General features: G+C 39.1%; 1 protein-coding gene across 2 annotated transcripts; it reads right to left on the bottom strand.

Moving 5' to 3' along the window:
• Positions 1-257: 257 nt before the first annotated feature.
• Positions 258-18,703, bottom strand: LOC105030017. Of its 2 annotated transcripts, XM_010903647.3 has the most exons (7): positions 18,583-18,703; positions 18,170-18,478; positions 17,498-17,743; positions 17,178-17,285; positions 3,153-3,251; positions 2,619-2,717; positions 258-827 (listed from the first exon to the last, which is right to left on the bottom strand). In XM_010903647.3, exons 1-7 carry the CDS (start codon positions 18,668-18,670, stop codon positions 757-759), a joined length of 1,020 nt encoding a protein of 339 aa, XP_010901949.3. In that variant the 5' UTR covers positions 18,671-18,703; the 3' UTR covers positions 258-756. The 2 variants fall into 2 exon arrangements, with proteins under 2 accessions (XP_010901949.3, XP_010901950.3); XM_010903648.3 differs by lacking the exon at positions 3,153-3,251.
• Between the last annotated feature and the right edge of the window lie 2,084 nt (positions 18,704-20,787).

Here is a 20,787-nt window from a genome sequence, read left to right as displayed (position 1 = left end):
ATTGGTTTTTAGAATCTAAATATGTACTTAAAAACATAAAAAAATTATCAAATGTACTTTCCGTTACCTATTTACAAAGGTTCAGAATTAAAATGCATTTGCTTGTGATGAATCGCTCTCATATTTCTTTGTAATGTATTATCCAAATAGTAATTTAAATTGGAAAAATGACTTGTATTTACAATACAGTATGAATTGTTTCCTGTAAGATTACCAACACCAATGGAATAAATGACAAAATTGGCAAAGGTCGGTTGAATTACATGTAGTTTATTACAGCAAATCTTACCTTGTTGTTTTGAACAAATAAACCCATACATTTAAGAAATATTACCAAAACAGTTGGAAATTGAATAATTTGTAGTTGTCCCTGCTGTATTCCAATTACAGCAATCATGTGATGTTTCTTTCCCCCCAGTCACAGAAACCTGTCTTCAACACATTGTTATGCCTCCCCCTAGTGGTGCAGTCTGGTATGGAGACTAGACTCTGTAGAGTCTAGTCTCTACCAGCAATCAAATATAAACAAAAAAGTAGACAATACTATTAGTTCATAAGATCATCTTAGAAATACATCAACATACATTTTCTAAATGATGAAATGAACAGGGTTAATTGCTTTGCTCAAGGACAGAATAACAACTTTTTTCACATGGATGGCTCTGAGATTCATTCTAGCCACCTTTCAGTTACAGGTAAGATGCTTTAACCATGTTTCAAACATTATGCCACGAACACACATTGATGCCATGGTCTTTAGCAATAAATATTATTATCATCCAACTCCAGCTTTCTTCGATTTGAAGGGGCTTCAGGTTTGGGGAATGCTGTTGTCAGAAAATACAATCATATTACAAAATACATATTTATAATTAAGAAGGTTCCACTGATTACTGTACATTTAAACTATTGAAAATGATTATGAATGGGATATGATATTATCACACCTAAATGCCTTAAGATGAATGCACTAATTGTTAGACCCTCTAATCCATACGGAAAATGTGTCTCAAAAATTTGTAAATATAAAATTCAGACCCGTAAATAAACTTAAGATTTGTAAATGTTAGTCAACACTTATAAATGTTAAGCAGCAGTTGTAAATGTTTTACAGATTTGTGTTTTATATGTGAAATAGGTTTTTCCGTATTCACAAATTGTATTTATATTTGTGAAACATGTTTACATATTTACAGATAATGTTTTTATTTACAAAACATGTTTTCACATTAACAAATCCTATTTTTATTTGTGAGTTGTGATAACTATACGCACAGATTTTCTAGATATATTTACGAATATTGAGACACATCTAACTCCATATTTGCCCTCCAACCATCAGGCAGACGGTACAGGTCTCTTCGTTCTCACACCAGCAGTTTCTTTCCATCTACTGTAACCCTGCTGAACTCTGTGACCCTTCACTAACCTCACCCACCCACCGCTAGTACTGCCTCTCAGGGATCTTTTTGCACTACTCTCCTTGTACTACTGGACTCTGACACTGCTTTACAAAGTCTGATAAGGATGTTTTAAGTTGTTACATATACATGTCTTCCTCGGGGACCTCATTGCTGATATCCCTGCATTTCAGTTGCACATGCTACCTTCTATTTGCCTTCGTTGCATATTTAGAATTGTCATTTGTACTTGCATTTGCCTTTGTTGCACATCTATACATCCCACTTGTATAATTCATTATACTTAATACTTGTACATTTCTGCCCTCTTCTATTTGCACTCCTGGTTAGATGCTAACTGCATTTTGTTGTAATGTGCTTATACTGTTCAATGACAATAAAGTTGAATCTCATCTAAAACTGTTAAGCAATTAACAACCTGTCATGCTTTGTGGCATGTATGGAAAATCTAGGCAGACCTAGTTGACCTAGATTTCGGATCAAGGTGGCAAGAAGAAAGGCTCTAAGTGTTAGACAGAGCTCTCCACCACCATCATCAAAACACCAAATGAGGCAATATCTTTAGGAAGAATGGTGTTCCATCCCTCCAGTAAAGTTCTGGAGACTTGTGGGATTTATGCCAATGCATGTTGAAACTATTTTGGCAGCTCTTGGGGGCCCAACACCTTAATGAGACACATCATGTTGTTTTTGTCTTTAATTTGTCACCCATCTATTTATGTGAGTGTTCATATTTATATTTATGAACCACAGCAGTATTTTAGATATTTTGCACATCGTGTTCTCACCTTTCAAGGTGGCCAAAATTGTTGCCATAGTTTTTACAGATTCTAGAGGGCTCACTAGCTAGGCAGTCTTTTTAAAATTGTGAAACAATGGCACTTCTGATCTCTGAAAATTGCAATGAAATCGCTATGAATCCGAATATAGAGGTTTGCTTACATCCTGGAAATATGGCTGTCCAGTTTCTACTAGTGAAATAGAGAAAACATTCCTATTTGCATCACTTGAGGAAGTTCGCAATGTATAGTGTCATTTAATCAGGGAATTGAACACTTTTTGCAAATCCCTTTTTATATTAGCAGTTGTTGAAAGTGCTTATACTGACAACCAGACTAAAACCCTAAACATTTACACGGAATGGATTGCCCCAAAGCAACAAGTATTTTGAGATAGATTTTTTGCTGTGTGTGTTACCGTTTTGGGAGATGCCTTGGTCTGGGTCGGCTGTGGCTTCCTCCTGTTGCTGAATGAATAAATCTCCTTTCATCTCAACATAGTGGTCCTCCTCCACACCTGAAAAGAATCAATGTAATTTTAGCAGTGCAATTGCTTGCTAAGATTAGGATTGGGTTTAGGAGAAGGTATAGGGTAAGTGTAAAATTTAGGGTTAGGATTAAGTTTAAGGTTATGGTAACAGTTATTAGATAGTTAGTTAAAATATTTGCTGATAGCCAGTAGATAATCTGTAGAGCATCTAAAGACTCACCTTTTATGTTACTGTAGTATTTATAGATTATTGGGAGCTCACTAGCTATCTAGTCTTTTTAAGATTGTGAAACAATGGCTACATCTGATATCTGAAAATCTGAAATCCCTATGATGCCTGAATAGTGTGGTTTGCTTGCAACCTGGAAATATGTGTCGGCCTGTTACTATCAGTGAAATGCAGAAAAAATATGATATTCCCATCACTAAGATGTTTGAGTGTAATTCTCTGGTGTTAGTTACTGTAGTGGGAGATCTTTTGGTCTGGGTTGGCTGTGGGCTCCTCGTATCGCTGATTGAGTAAATCCCCGTGCATCTCCGCATAGTTGTTCTCCTCCACACCTGAAAATAATAATTGTGCTTTTTATAATGCAGCCCCCCACACAGGGCTTGACATTGGCACCTGCCCACCCGCCAAATATGGGTGGAATTCGGCTGTGGCGGGTAACGTCTGGCTCGATGATATTAAGGTCTGTGATGGCCACTCCAGAACCTTCACCTTTTTCCGCTGTAACCACTGGAGGGTCAACTTGGCCTTGTGCTTAGGGTCATTGTCGTGCTGGAAAGTCCAAGAGTGTCCCCTGCACAGCATTCGTGCAGAAAAATGCAAATTGTCTGCCAGTATTTCCTAATAACGTGCTGCATTCATCTTGCCATCAATTTTCACAAGATTCCCCATGCCTTTAGAGCTCACACACCCCAAAACATCCGCCACCACCATGCTTCACAGTGGGGATGGTATTCTGTTCACTGTAGGCCTTGTTGATTCCTCTCCATAGCGCTTATGGTTGTGATGATAAAGCTCTATTTTGGTCTCGTCACTCCAAATTATGGTAAGCCAGAAGTTGTGAGGCTTGTCAAGGTGTTGTCGGGCATATTGTAACCAGGCTTATTTGTGGCATTGGTGCAGTAAAGGCTTCTTTCTGGTAACTCAACCATGCAGCTCATTTTTGTGAGTATCAACCACACAGCCTGTATTTCTCCTGAGGTTACTTGTGGGTTTTTCTTCGTATCCCAAACAATATTTCTGGCAGTTTTGGTCCACCTGACCTTAGCTTGGTATCAAGTGATTGCCAGATTTTCCACTTTTTAATAAGTGATTGAAGAGTACTGACTGGCATTTGCAAGTCTTTGGATATCTTTTTATATATCCTTTTCCATCTTTAGAAAGTTCCATTACCTTGTTATGCAGGTCTTTTGACAGTAATTTTCTGCTCCCCACGGCTCATTATCTACCCTCAGTGCATCTATGTGAGAGCTAACAAACTGATTGACTATTTATACACAGACACTAACTGCTATTTAAAAAACCACAGGTGTGGGAAATTTTATTGGCATTTTAACCTGTGTCTGTCACCTTGTGTGTCTGTAACAAGGCCAAACATTCAAGGATGTGTAAATTGATCAGGGCCATTTGGGTGATTTATGTTTTCATTAAAAAGAAGCCAAACAACAATGTGATAATAAATGGCTTCATATGATCACTATCCTTAAATAAAAGGATCAGTCATATTTTCAAAATCAATGCCAAAATGTCACATGTTTTGCAGGGTATGCACATATAGGAGCACAAATGTATGTAGGAATGGCTTTCTAGAGGACAATTGGAGTGGAGTTGTTGCTTAATAAGGGTTTGACATAATAAGGGTTTTATGTTAGAAAATATCTGAATATGTTGTCTGTATAAGTATTCCTTGTATAAGTGCACAGTTACCAAGTTTGAAAGAAATTGTCCTGAGGAAAGTTACATTGCCATTGGCCTCCACTTCTGAACCATTCAAGTTGCTGTCACATTTTCTGGATGAAAAAACACTGTTGACTTTCTGCAAATGATAAAGTATATTAAGAACAAAGAGCATCCTAACAGAAGTTAGAGGTAAAGCAATAAAGATACATATGCATAGATTAAGAAAAGGGTAATAAACTATTTCCAATTGTTTGAATATCCAAGTGCACACAGGTGCGTCAAGCTGCATCACACCACCCAGGCAAAGACAAGAAAAGTCTGTCCTTCAAAACGCAGCACTCAAACGAGATATCAACTATTGAGAGAAGGTAACGATTATTTTGAATGTGCTTTCGGTAGCTGGGTGGAGTAACTATGCACAGGTCAGCAAAATCAAAGCTCTGGAATTATGTGGGGAATACAGCTGCAATGTGGTAAAAGGTTATATGGTCAGATGAGGTCCAGATAAGCCTTCTCGGCCATAAAACATGTCTGGGGCAAACCTAAAAGTGACCATGCCTTCAAGAAAAAACCTCCCTGCAGTGAAGTGTGATGGTGGCATTAAACCTGAAAAAAAATATTGATCTCAATCCAATTGAGATTCTGAGACATTATTGGGAAATTGTGGTGCACAAGCATAATTTTACCAATATGAACAACCTGGATCAAATCTGATTGAACCAAGATTGAACTTGTTGGCCTGAATGCCATTTGTCATGTCAGAAGGAAACCAGGCACCGCTCTTCACCTGGCCAACACCATCATTACAGTGAAGCATGATGGTTACAGCATAAAGCTGTGGGGATGTCCTTCAGCGGCGAGGATTGGAAGACTAGTCAGGATTGAAGGAAAGATGAAAAAAGCAATGTAAAGAAAAGTCCTTGATGAAAACCTGGTCCAGAGAGCTCAGGACCTCAGACTAAGGAAAAGGTGAACCTTCCAACAAGACAACTACCCTAAACACACAAACAAGACAACTACCCTGAACACACAAACAAGACAACTACCCTAAACACACAAACAAGACAACTATCCTGAACACACAAACAAGACAACTACCCTAAACACACAAACAAGACAACTACCCTAAACACACAAACAAGACAACTACCCATAACACACAAACAAGACAACTACCCATAACACACAAACAAGACAACTACCCTAAACACACAAACAAGACAACACTGTAGTGGCATCGGGACAATATGTGAATGTCCTTGCTCGGACATGAACACAACCTAACATCACTGGTGAGACATGAAAACGGCTTATCCAACAACATTCCCATTCAACAAGACAGAGCTTCAGAGGATCTGCAGAGAATGGGAAAAGAAGAAACACACCCCAAAATCAGGTGTGTCAAGCTTTTAGTGTCATATCCATGAAGACTTAGGGCTACATTAGCCATGTTTCCACAGCAGGAACTTGACCCAGGAACTAGGAACCTTTTCTGGATCTCACTGTGTTTCCACCACAGTGACCAGGGTCTAAATTAAGTTCCAGAGACTTTATTTTACACCCCAACAGGTCCCTGCTGGAGTACTTTCCCAAAGTACCAGAACTTAAAGTGGGGGTTGGGGCTTGCAGTGCTGAACATTTCAGATTGGGGCAGAGGCAAACGTGAGGAGACGCAGCCCACAGGTTAATTGCATTTAGCAACCGTACAAAGGTTTTCGTTGCAGTTTTTAATAAAAATCAGGAGACATTTAATATATACATTATTTTGTGGCAACCATAAAAGTTGCTACCTTGGGAATTATTGTCCTAGCTATATACTTACATATATTCTGGGGCACATAATCTGCTGCTTGTCAATCATCCAACTAATGTTGTTAAGAAGTTGTTTTAAGTGTGTTTTTGTTTTTAATAGTCAATCCATAGGCTTTTTTCCTTAGGCTGAACATGCATGCATTTAAATAATTCGAGCAGCCAATATCAATCATACACAATGGGTGCCTTCGGGCTCCTTTCTCCTACAGTTCATTGTTTGTGTAAAAATAAATTCATTTTACGCTAACGTGAAATTTAAAAAGCTACCAACTCTGCCACCTGTGATTACCCAGATATTGCCTTCTGAAGCATTTCTAGATTTGATGCGAGTTGTTAAATTCTCCTTCAACATTTCCTTGGAGCTCCTAAATTAATTTTAACTATGCACTACTTTCAGCATATGATTGGTCTCCAAATCCCATTGTTTGTGTTGTATTTAGAGATTTAGTGACACAAAAGCTGTTTGGGAAATAAGTGACCAGAGAGCTTATTGTGCTCCCCTTTCTTGTGTGTAGCAGACACTGTCTTTTATTCAGACCGTAACCTAAAGAGGTTTGAAATGATAAACTTCAAAGCGATGAGAACCAGCATGTCTTATCCATTCACATAAACACCACCAACAACGACGTTTAGGCCTTATTGAGTGTTTATGCTGAGGACCAAATCCAGTTGGACTTGGAAACGTCAGTCTGTAATGATGAGGTGTACGTCAAAATATCCTGCAAGTCAAGTGAACTGAACATTATTCACACCAGGAAACAGTGCCAGGGGAAGCTCAAAAAATTTAAACAAGTTGTTTGTTATTTTATTTATACCTGTGTTTTGCACATTTGTATTTTGCACTTACATTTTTGCAGATAAATAAATATGGAATCAAATGTGTGTATAGTGGCTGTTTGTGTAAATCTGAAAACAGAATAACTCCTAAACATTGATTCTCTTAATGCTAAAATATTTATAAAATCACAACAGCTAAAGAATTTTTTTTTTTTGTGAGATGGCGTGAATCCGTCTCAGTCATCTCATGGTCTATCTCAACAATAGCTCGTAAAATCTGTTTACTTGCATTTCTGCTATTTTTTATCCGCTTAGCTACTTCTGCTTGTCTCTTTCCACTGTTGACTGAATGACCACATTTGCAAACATGTAAATCATGATCACGATTTCGTCTCTGCTCTTTGCGGATGATGTTGTCGTGTTGGCCCCTTCAAGCCAGGACCTTCAGCATGCACTTGGACGGTTTGCAGCCGAGTGTGAAGCGGTGGGGATGAAAATCAGTACCTCAGAATCTGAGGCCATGGTCCTCAGTCGGAAAAGGGTGGCTTGCCCACTTCAGGTTGGTGGAGAGTGCCTGCCTCAAGTGGAGGAGTTTAAGTATCTAGGGGTCCTGTTCACGAGTGATGGAAGGATGGAACGGGAGATTGACAGACGGATCGGTGCAGCTTCTGCAGTAATGCGGTCGATGTATCGGTCTGTCGTGGTGAAGAAAGAGCTGAGCCGCAAGGCGAAGCTCTCGATTTACCGGTCAATCTACGTTCCTACTCTCACCTATGGTCATGAGCTTTGGGTCATGACCGAAAGGACAAGATCCCGGATACAGGCGGCCGAAATGAGCTTTCTCCGCAGGGTGGCTGGGCGATCCCTTAGAGATAGGGTGAGAAGCTCGGTCACCCGGGAGGAGCTCAGAGTAGAGCCGCTGCTCCTCCACATCGAGAGGGGTCAGCTGAGGTGGCTTGGGGATCTGTTTCGGATGCCTCCGGAACGCCTTCCTGGGAAGGTGTTCCGGTCCCGTCCCACCGGGAAGAGACCCCGGGGAAGACCTAGGACACGCTGGAGGGACTATGTCTCCCGGCTGGCCTGGGAACGCCTCGGTGTCCCCCCGGAAGAGCTGGAGGAAGTGTCTGGGGAGAGGGAAGTCTGGGCATCTCTGCTTAGACTGCTGCCCCCGCGACCCGGCCCCGGATAAGCGGAAGATGATGCTATGCTATGCTAAATCATGATCAACATCAGCACAAAATCTTCTCCATGGTTACTGTGCTGTTGCAGTGTCACATAAATAATAAAGATGCCTGTCCGTCGCTTTGTATGTCGTAAGAACACACGTCAGTGGACTAATTGGTCTAATCTTCACAGGTCTTTAGACCCTGGTGGAAACGCACACAACAATGGGCTGATGAAACCTTTTCTTTCCTTGAAAATTAGTTCCTGGGACTAAAGGTTCCGGGTTCTTTCAGTAGCCATATGTGCTTTAACAATGTGCTCATTGAAAGGTTCTGAATACTTATGTAAATGTGATATTTCAAGTGTTTTTTTTAATATAAATTTGCAGTAACACTTTACTTGAAGTGTAGTGTCATAACATGGTCATAACCCTGTCATAACCAAGTCATAACATGTTATGTCGGCTGACATTACATGTCATATCCTGTTATAACATGGTCACGACATTAATGACACATATTTTAAAATATTATGACATATATTACTTTATTTTATGACTTGTTATGACACTTATGAAAGTCTGTTAAAACAAACTATTCTGTAACACCAGTCTTCTTTTAAATAATATTTTTATGCTACATTTCATTATACAACCCCGTTTGTATGTGTGCATACACTTACGTTAAACTAAAGTTTGGAGTTACTTATAAATGTCCTTGTTTTCCATGCAAACTTGAAATTAATAGGAAATACAGCAACAATTTATTGGAAATTGTCATAGACAAGGTTAGAAATAATTTATTTTAATGGAAATAATAACTGTGTCCTTCAAACTTGACTTTTGTCAAAGAATCCTCCACTTGCAGCGTTATATCTTAACTTAAGACAAAATTAGACCATGCTAGTCATGCAATTAATGTGAGTGTACATTTTATGTACTATAGAAAGACATGACACTCCTGACATTTTATTTTGAATAAATAAGTATGTGTCACTTTACATGAAGTGAGAAAGATAGCATTATAACCATAATCATAAAAAAACAGAAAAGGCCTATCACCTAGTTGTACATGCCCTTATGTTGGTCACTGGTTACAAAGAGGGTGTCATGTCCTGCTCCTGAAATCTATTGCTGTCATCCTGGTCATGAGAAACAAAGTTGGGGAAGGTAAATATCTGACATCACTTCATGCATAATTATATTGAAATAAAGCATTTATAATGAAATGCAACATTATAACACTGTTCATAGAATGGTTAATACATTTTTGACATACTTGCAGTGCAATAACCAGTCATAAAATAACACAATATATAATAATATTTGTTATAACCATGTTATAATATTTCTAAATATATGTGTCATTACACTGTCTTGACCATGTTATGAAAGAATTTGAGATGTTATGTCAGCTGACATAACTTTTTATGACATTGTTATAACAGAGTTATACACTTCAAGTGGCAAAAAATTCAAAAAGTTTTGCATTGTCATAATGGGGTAATGTCACAATTTGAGGAGGTTGCAGGACATGAAACTAACTCAGGAGGTTGCAGGACATGGAACCAACTTATATTTATTTCCAAAAGCTTGACATGACAACCGTAACATGTGACAATGACTCACAAAACACACAAGGGCAAGAGGAACTTAAACAGGGACATAATGAGGGCGCAAACAAGACACAGGTGAAACCGATTACACTGACAAGACTAAACTGAACATAGAAACAGGCAAACTAGAACAAAAAGACAGAACATACATGGAACAAAATTATAAACACTTTTGTTTTCGCCCCCATTTATCATGATCCGAACTCAAAGATCTAAGACTTTCTCGATGTACACAAAAGGCCTATTTCTCTCAAATATTGTTCACAAATCTGTGTTAGTGAGAACTTCTCCGTTGCCGAGATAATCCATCCACCTCACGGGTGTGGCATATCAAGAATGTCTTAGATCAGGGGTCTCCAAACCATTCCACGGAGGGCCATGTGTCTGTAGGTTTTTGGTTTTTCCTATAAATTGGAAAAACCAATGGAAAAACCAATGTAATCTCTATGGTTGTTTTTGTTCTCCCCAATTGGAGGCAGTGCAATTGGGGATCCTATTTTAGTTGAGTTGTTTAGCACACCCAGTGTGGAGTATTGTTTGTGTAAGCCTAGTGCTTGGGCACTGTTGCGGCTTAGTTTTTGTTTGTAAGAAAATCTCTAAATTTAGGACCTTTGCAGATATAACAGCCGAACACTTTCTTTCTACAGTGGAAATTGTTTGGAAAAATGTTCTTCCCAACAATGTTGCAGAGATTCCCACAAATGTGTTACAGTTGAAGGTTGCTTTGCTTTCACCTTTCTGGCCAGTTCATCCCAAACCAGCTTGATTGGGTTTAACTCTGGAGACCGTGCTGGCCATTCCATGATTTGAAACCTACAGTCTTGTTCTTTTCTGCTAAGGGAGTTCTAACATAGCCTTGGGGTATTTTCTGGGTCATTATCTTGCTGTAGGATGAACCCCTGACCAACTATGCGTACAACAGAGAGGATAGTATATGCTGTAGTAGCTGTTTTGTTGCCAATTTCAAAATAAACAATTGAAATCACAGGCTGTTCCAACATGCATCAATTTCATCAGGGCAACTCATAAAGTGACTCAGTGGTGTGTATGGCCCCCACGTGCCTGTATGCAGTCCTGATAATGTCGAAGCACGCTGCTGATGAGACGACGGATGGTGTCCTGGTGGATTGCCTCCCAGACCTCAATCAAGGAATCAGTGAGCTCCTGGACAGGAGTCGCTACTTGGTGGCACCGGATGCACCAATACAAAATGTCCCAGATGTTCTCAACTGGATTCAGGTATGGGGAACCTGAGGGCCAGTCAATGACATCAATGCCTTTGTCATCCAGGAAATGCCTGCACACTATGGCCATATGAGCCCAGACATTGTCCTGCAGTAGGAGGAACCAGGGCCCACTGCACCAGCATAAGGTCTGATGATGGGTCTGAAGAATTCATCCCAGTACCTAACAGCAGTTAGGGTTCCGTTGGCTAGCATGTGAAGGTCTGTGAGACCCTCCAAGGATATGCCTCCCCAGACCATCACTGACCCACTGCCAAACCTGTCACGCTGGATGATGTTGCAGGCAGCATAACGTTCACCACGGCGTCTCCAGACTCAAGTCTGTCACTTATGCTCAGTGTGAACCTGCTCTCATCTGTGAAAAGAATGGGGTGCCAATGGGGGACCTGGCAATTCTGGTGTTCCACGGTGAATGCCAAACACGCGGCACGGTGTGGGCTGTCAGCACAGGTCCCACTAGAGGACATCGGGCCCTTGTGCCATCCTCATGGAGTCTGTTTCTGACAGTTTGGTTGTAAACATGCACACCAGTAGCCCGCTGGAGGTCATTTTGTAGGGCTCTGGCAGTTCTCCTCCTGTTTTTCCTCTCACAGAGGATTAGATACCAGTCCTGTTGCTGGGTTGATGCCCTTCTATGGCCCTGTCCAGCTCTCCTCATGTAACGGCACGTCTCTTGGTATCTCCTTCATGCTCTTGAGACTGTACTGGGAGACAGCAAACCTTCTTGCAACGGTACATATGGATGTGCCATCCTGGAGGAGCTGGACTAACTGTCGAACTTGAATGGGCTGCAGCTCATGCTATCAGTAGTGACAAGGACACTAGCAAAACGCAAAACTAGAGTAGAATTAGTCAGGAAGGATAAGGACAGAGAAATTGTCTGTGGCCACTACTTACAAAACCATTCTACAAAACCTTTTTATTTCCTTTCCAAAAATGTCGAAAAGGAAGGTTTTGAGTGAGGAACAGAAGGGTTAAAATTAAGAGACCCCTGCAAATTGAACGCTTCTGTTCCTAACTCCAAACTCTCCTTTTCAACCTTTTTGGAAAGGAAATAAAAAGGTGAACTGGTCTCTTCATTTTTTCCAGAGCTCTATATAGTGTTTTGAAATTGTTTAAATGTGTGGCTGATTCTGCAAGCAACCACTATTTGGAAGGATAAGCTTTTCATGTTGCAGGCGGATGGGTTTTAATGACACAAAACAATGGGCAGAACACAATGGAGGAGCAGACTTGACAGTACACAACTTGGCTATGGACAAAACAGACTAGACATATAAAGGGTTTGAGATTGTAAAATTGCACTGCAGCACTACACAACAGTCAATAAGATCTGAGGGATTGAACAATGTGGGTGACATACAGTGGGGAGAGTATTTGATACACTGCCGATATTGCAGGTTTTCCTACCAAGCATGTAGAAGTCTGTAATTTATATCATAGGTACTCTTCAACTATGTGTGACGGAATCTAAAAAAATCCAGAAAATCACATTGTATGATCTTTAAGTAATTAATTAGCATTTTATTGCATGACAAATATTTGATACAACATGAAAAGCAGATCTTAATATTTGGTACAGAAACCTTTGTTTGCAATTAAAGAGATCATACGTTTCCTGTAGTTCTTGACCAGGTTTGCACACACTGCAGCAGGGATTTTGGCCCACTCCTCCATACAGACCTTCTCCAGATCCTTCCAGTTTCGGGGCTGTCTCTGGGCAATACGGACTTTCAGCTTCCTCCAAAGATTTTCTATTGGGTTCAGGTCTGGAGACTGGCTAGGCCACTCCAGGACCTTGAGATGCTTCTAACGGAGCCCCTCCTTAGTTGCCCTGGCTGTGTGTTTCGGGTCGTTGTCATGCTGGAAGACCCAGCCACGACCCATCTTCAATTCTCTTACTGAGGGAAGGAGGTTGTTGGCCAAGATCTCGAGATACATAGCCCCATCCATCCTCCCCTCAATACGCTGCAGGATTTTAATCCATGATGGCGTAGTGTGTTACTAATGGTTTTCTTTGAGACTGTGGTCCCAGCTCTCTTCAGCTCATTGACCAGGTCCTGCCGTGTAGTTCTGGGCTGATCCCTCACCTTCCTCATGATCATTGAAACCCCACGAGGTGAGATCTTGCATGGAGCCCCAGACCGAGGGCGATTGACCATCATCTTGAACTTCTTCCATTTTCTAATAATTGCACCAACAGTTGTTGCCTTCTCACAAAGCTGCTTGCCTATTGTCCTGTAGCCCATCCCAGCCTTGTGCAGGTCTACAATGTTATCCCTGATGTCCTTACACAGCTCTCTGGTCTTGGCCATTGTGGAGAGGTTGGAGTCTGTTTGATTGAGTGTGTGGACATGCGTCTTTTATACAGGTAACGAGTTCAAACAGGTGCAGTTAATACAGGTAATAAGTGGAGAACAGGAGGGCTTCTTAAAGAAAAACTAACAGTTCTGTGAGAGCCGGAATTCTTACTGTTTGGTTGGTGATCAAATACTTATGTCATACAATGTGATTTTCTGGATTTTTGTTTTAGATTCCTTCTCTCACATTTGAAGTGCACCTTTGATAAAAAAAATTACAGACCTCTGCATGCTTTATAAGTAGGGAAACCTGCAAAATCGGCAGTGTATCAAATACTTGTTCTCCCCACTGTGTATCAGGTAGTTGTTGGAGTCCGGCTATTCATGATTGGTAAACAGGTACAGGTGAAGGATGGAAGGGTTTGTTTGGTTGATGACAGCTAAAAGGCCAGGGAGGTGGAGCACCTGCACTGGACAGGTGGAGAGCAAACCGTGACAGCATTGTCTTTTTCTTTTGACTGCTGAAACAACATATCCTACCAACAAAGGTAGGATACCAACAAAAATTTTTTGTTTTGGATAGGTTAGTTATGAAGATGACTTTTATTGGTATATGCTGGTTCAGAACAATATGGACAATAATAGTTTTTTTGCAGCTACAGACGACAGCACCAGATGGCTTTTGGCTGGCAAACGTTTTTGATATCTGACAGTCGCACAGCTGGCAATGCGCAGCACTTGCTTTATATGAGTATAAAACCAATACAACTGGACTGGGAGTTTTGCTAGGCAATTGACAGTCAATACATAGTACACATACAGGGCCAAAACAGCATGTACAATTCAAGTGAGTTGGGAACATATATCTTTGATCAACCAACATCTAAATCCCACGAATCCACCAAAACTTTCCAATTTTGGAAAGCAACATTTTTGCAAGAATACAATATCAATAAATAAACCAGCCAAAGCCATTTCTTTGAAACACACCTTTAGGGGTTAAACAGGGCCGAAACCAGCCAGAGCTCAGCTCTGGCATATGTGGTCAGAATGAGAACTAGGTCAGAGTGTGGTTTGATAAGGGTGGATTTTTGAACTCCGCAGTCAAGACAAAAAAGCTGTAAACAATAAAACAAGAACATTGACTGACTTTTCCAAAGATTAAATAGAGTTGCCAGCTAGTTAACTAAACTCTAACAATATTTCACATTTTTATTATTATCTAGCTGTAACTCTAGCTACATAAACAACTTACAGTATATTTGGATGGATTAGTGTATTAGAATTTACTGGTTAATTAACTTTTCCCTCTGCACATTTGAGTTCCATCAACTACCAAAATATGCGGCTCTCCCATCTCCAAAATCCCAATTTAACCACTGCATACACTGTCATTAAAAATAGGCTGCCCTTGGAAATTAACCCATCTGGCAACATTAATATCAAACAAAAATATTGACTAATCCATTTGTGGTTTTCAATTAAAGATTTTATATAAAATATTAAAAAGAAAATTGGAACACAATCATCATGCACCATTTCTTGTGTGGTTATAAAAATATAGCTGCAGTGACAAACCGGTTTCCAACATGTACTTCCCAATCCACTAAAAGCCAATCAACAACAAAACCTACTTACCTTTCTTACCCACTAACATATATTTTTGCTTCTGTCCCCATTTACAATTACCTCTGCGCCAGCTACAGCACCTTGACTATACATTTGAAACCCTGGGTGAATACGACAAATGGTTCACAACAAAAACAATCAGTATTAAAACATAGCCTACTACCACTGCATGGTAAGTTTTCATTTATCTATTAGTTACCCAATATTTTAAAATATCAATTTTAAACTTGACATAGTCACTCACTGTAATGTTATTAAAATATCACAAATTGGGAATCAAGGTCCTATACATTTTTTGCATTAATCTGCCATTTTGGAATGCATTGCTTAGCTTTGATATAACTAATTTAGATGTATATCATGGACCCACATATAAAATCTCAAGTAAATCAACCTTACATTTTATGAGGTGTTAATTTTTTAAGGTTTTCACAAATATTCAAAATGGTGAACTTCATATGTTCTTGATGTACATTTGTTAATCATAACTATAGAAACAAACACACATTTTCAGGCCCATACATTCAAGACACATTTCAAATAGCCTATGGACTGCCAAATTCCAAAACTTTATATCACAGACTTCTTAAGTTATTAGATCTTTAACAAGTAAAATAACAGGTTTGATTATGTGATGGAGTACTAAAGGAAGTTGTTGTGTGAATAATCAAATGGTTTACCTTATAATGTATTAAGATGCGCCAAATGTTTTCAATGGGTGACAGGTCTAGACTGCAGGCAGGCCAGTTTAGCTCCTGGAATCTTTTACTATAGAGCCATGCTGTTGTAATTCGTGCAGATTGTTGTTTTGCATTGTCTTCCTGAAATAAGCAAGGCCTTTCCTAAGAAAGACATTGTCTGGATGGCAGCATATGTTGCTCCAAAACCTATATATATTGTTCAGCATTAATGGTGCCATCACAGATCAAGTCACCCATGTGCACTAATGCACAGCCATATCATCACAGATGCTAGCTTTTGAATTGTGCGCTGATAAAAAGCTGGATAGTCCCTTTCCTTTTTAGCTTGGAGGACGCAGTGTCCATGATTCCCAAGAGGTTTTGATTTGTCAGACCACAGGACAATTTTCCACTTTGCCTCAGTCCATCTTAAATGAGCTTGGGCCCAGAGAATGTGGCGACATTTCTGGATCTTGTTTATATCTGGATTCTTTGCATGGTAGAGTTTTAAATTGCATTTGTGGACAACAACAACAAACTGTGCTCACAGAGTGTTTACAGACAAGTTTTGGTTTTCAGAAGTGTTCCTGAGCCCATGCAGTGATTTCCACTACAGAATCGTATCTGTTTTTAATCCAGTGTCGCCTCACGACTATCCAATATTGGTTTTCAGTCTTGTCCCTTGCGAACAGATTTCGTCCGATTCTCTAAATCTTTTAACGATTTTATGTGCCGTAAATTATGAGATCCCCAAACTCTTTGCTGTTTTACCTTGAGAAACATCTTTTAACACCTAATCAAGTTACTGACAAGCTACCAATTAACTTAATTTGTTTGAGATGTTCCTCTATGTTTTTATTTTGTACTACACAACTTTCCAGTCTTTTGTTGCCCCTGTCCCAGCTTTAATGGGTATTGAATAATTTTCCAGGAACAATAAAAACATTCAGTTTCAACATTTGATATGTTGTCTCTATTTTCTATTGAATATAGGGTTGAAATGATTTGCACATCTTTGCATTCTGTTTTTATTTCCATTGTATACAGTGTCCCAACTTTTTGGGAAACAGGGTTGTATTATCATGTTCAATTAATAAAATGTTCGGTTTTATGTATTGATTAAAATAATTGTTATTATTATTATTATAATTTTCATTACTGCAAGGCAGGAAATGTAACTGTCAATTGAATGTATCATAGCAACTAAACCATGCAGGCACACACATCATCGGTATGACTCGGGCCTACTGTACAGCCATTTCACTCGTACATCCCTGTCTTTCATCACTGTATTCTACATTAAATAAATACTTAAATTTCAAGACATTTAACTTCTAAATTGAAAATAATCTGACTTTTACCTGCTGGTTTTGTCTTCTTGCACCCCTTTTTCAAATCCAGAATGGTCACCACCAGCATCAATAGGGCAAATGCCAGGAGTCCAAATGCAGTTACAGTTGAATAGTAACCTTTTTCCAAAACAAATCCAACAGTTCAATTGCTGACAGATTCATTACAAAAAAGTACATTTGTTCTCTACTCCTTTGCCTTAATTAAATATGGGCTCAAAAAGCTTGACTAAACCCACACGATGCCAACCAATTCAAGAACAATAATGGGCAGCTCTACAGAAAGTGGTTCTGGACTAGTAGTGAGCAGAAATTGTGAGGATTTACTGTACCTCTGCATCTATGAACATCTGGGCTGATGCATTCTTTACTTATTTCATTCTTTGCCACACAGGACAGATTTCCAGGCATTTGGTCGCCCATAAATATGACAGGACCTGTGCTCAGGATGTTATTAGACAAGAAATCCTGCCCAATCCAGTTGATCACCACCTGGTCTCCTTTATCAACAGAGCAGTTCAGAATAATCGTTCCGTTATGAAAACAAAAGTATCTCACCTTTGGTTTGGTGACTGGTTCTGAAATGCAAATGATGGACAATATTTTTGCAAAAAAAATGTGGACCACATAAAGTCAGTCAACACCCAATACAAATGAGAACATGAATTATAATCAGTTCAAAGGAAGAAATTAGTGGACTAGGGTGATCCGGCAGACAAGACCACTGAATTGTATCTTTCCACAAATCTTTTATCTTTACACAATGTCTCTATCCAATCAAGCAAAAATTCCTGAAAATACATCTTAACAAGCAAATAAATTGAACCAATGAAAAACAAATGAATGCTAAATATACAAATCCAATAAGAAAAACATAGCAGCATTCATATAAATTATAGAGATTAATTATTGTGCTAAATCATCCATGACACATTTGACAAATATTTCATTGGAGATGATCAAGAAAATAATGTAAAAATATCAAATAATTACAAAAGACTCACCTAGCACACAGAGCTCAATGTTCCGCTGGGATATCAGACCTCCATTACCATTATATTGTTCCACTGTATAATTTTCCAAGCCTGTCTCATGTCCTTGGCTAATCATCAGTGTACCATTTGGAAATATCTTATACCTTTCAGCGAAATTAGGCAGTACTTTGGAATATTTAACAATATACATATCCGAATGTTTCCATCTCATGTCAAATCCAGGTATTGATTGCCTTTGATTCCACACGTTATTTTTTCCAGGGTCAAGGATTATGGAGTCTCCTTTACGTCCAAATACTCTGATCGTCTCTGCAACAGCTGAAAATAAAATGTTTCAATGATATAGAGCAGAGCAGCAATCTCATTATGTATATTCATTAGATTTATTAAGGTATTAAATATGATTAAAATGTACAACGTACCATTGCTTATATGAAAATGAAGAAGCACCATCCATACTGAAGGCATTCTACTAGATGTAAAAACTCTAAGACTCAGAGTAGAGGACATGTTTGTTAATTACAAAGTTCTTCAAGAAGCTGTTTTTTTTACGCTGTTGTATTTGTGCTTCCTGTCTGAGTTATGTTTCCTGTTATATGAAAAATGCCCCCCCACTACTGCCAGCTGCAAAGGTTAACTTCAGAAGCACATGACATCACAGCATATGAGTTTGATGATATCAAATATGTGCCATGCGTGTCAAACAGTGATGCATGTTATTTGCATTTACAAGATTCACACATTTGGTGAATGTAAAGATTATGGGCACTGGCAAACCTATTGTTTCAAATGGCTATGAGACATTGTGCACAGTTACACACACTTAATGAAACATGACTTCTCACCGCCATTTTCTGCTCAGGTCCCAGTTCTCTTTTTGACTTGTGGGTTGACCACAGGCCCAGGCTGAGATAAACTACTGGGTTGTAGAAACCCAGTAACATGTGATATGTCTGAGGGTCGCAGTTCCAAAGGTTTTTTATGACCAACAACAGCTCTTTAACACTCCTGTTGTGTTTGTTTCTTGTTAATTAATTCTGTATCCCCATTCCAAAATGAGAGCATATAGCTGACTATAAATCTGTAATAATATATATGTTATCACCTAATGTTGTGTTAGATCTTTTTATCAACATAAGGTCTTGTGAACATTACACGTTTTGAACTTCTGTTTGCTATTTATTGCCAATAGGCCTCATTGACCAGAGCTCATACAACTAGTTTTTGAGTAAAAAACTGCATAATGTATGGATTAAGTAGAAATACATAAGAAACATATTGTGCTATTAATCACTGATTATGGTAACACTTTACTTGAAGTGTAGTGTCATAACAGGGCTATAACTCTGTAATAACCATGTCATAATAGGTTATGTCAGCTGACATAACATGTCATATCCTGTCATAACATGGTCACAACATTGTAATGACACAATTTTGAAATATTATGACATACAGGTGCTGGTCATATATTTAGAATATCATCAAAAAGTTGATTTATTCCAGTAATCATTTCAGTATCATTCCACACAGACTGATATATTTCAAGTGTTTATTTCTTTTAATTTTGATGATTATAACTGATAACTAATGAAAACCCCATATTCAGTATCTCAGAACATTTTATTTAAGGATAGTGATCAAATGAAGCCATCTATTATCACCTTTTTAAATCATAATGATAACAGAAATCCCCCAAATGGCCTTGATAAAAAGTTTACATACCCTTGAATGTTTGGCCTTGTTACAGACACACAAAGTGACAGACACAGGTGAAAATGACAATTAAAGGTGAATTTTCCACACCTGTGGCTTTTTAAATTGCAATTAGTGTCTGTGTATAAATAGTCAGTGGGTTTGTTAGCTCTCACGTGGATGCACTGAGCAGGCTAAATACTGAGCCATGGGGAGCAGAAAAGAACTGCTTAACAAGGTAATGGAACTTTATAAAGATGGAATAGTATATAAAAAGATATCCAAAACCTTGCAATTGCCATTCAGTACTCTTCAATCACATATGAAGAATTGGAAAATGCAGGTAACCTCAGGAGAAATATAGGCTGTTCTGGAAAAAGAGCACAATATGACGATACTTGAACAAAAATGGGTTGCATAGTTGAGTTGCCAGAAAGAAGCCTTTACTGCGCCAACGCCACAAAAAAGCCTGTGTACAATATGTCCAACAACACCTTGACATGCCTCACAGCTTCTGGAACACTGTAATTGGGAGTGAATAGATCAAAAAAACTTTGTAGTCACAACCATAAGTGCTATGTTTGGAGAGATGTTGTTTGGGTCAACAAGGCCTGTAGTGAACAGAATACCATCCCCACTGTGAAGCATGGAGGTGGCTCACTGATGTTTTGCGGGGTGTGAGCTTTAAAGGCATGGGGAAACTTGTGAAAATTGATGGCAAGATAAATGTAGCATGTTATCACAAAATACTGGCAGCCAATTTGCATTCTTCAGCATGAAAGCTGCGCATGAGACGCTCTTGGACTTTTCAGCATGACAATGACCCTAAGCACAAGGCCAAGTTGACCCTCCAGTGGTTACACCAGTAAAAGGTGAAGGTTCTGGAGTGGCCATCACAGTCTCCTGACCTTAGTATCATCGAGCCACTCATG

Source organism: Esox lucius, chromosome 7 (genome assembly GCF_011004845.1).
Source record: "Esox lucius isolate fEsoLuc1 chromosome 7, fEsoLuc1.pri, whole genome shotgun sequence".
Classification (NCBI taxonomy): domain Eukaryota; kingdom Metazoa; phylum Chordata; class Actinopteri; order Esociformes; family Esocidae; genus Esox; species Esox lucius.
The sequence above is the reverse complement of the archived record's forward strand: the minus strand, read 5'-3'. Positions and strand labels throughout refer to the sequence as shown.

What these genes read in the sequence shown, in the direction of transcription:
- LOC105030017 (XM_010903647.3), bottom strand. Translation starts at nt 18,670, where the DNA reads ATGTCCTCTACTCTGAGTCTTAGAGTTTTTACATCTAGTAGAATGCCT. An exon ending in AGATGTTCATAGATGCAGAG is followed by an intron (nt 17,286 to 17,497) that starts GTACAGTAAATC and finishes TTTTGGAAAAAG; the next exon opens with GTTACTATTCAACTGTAACT. An exon ending in CCAAAAGATCTCCCACTACA is followed by an intron (nt 2,718 to 3,152) that starts GTAACTAACACC and finishes GATTCTTTTCAG; the next exon opens with GTGTGGAGGAGGACCACTAT.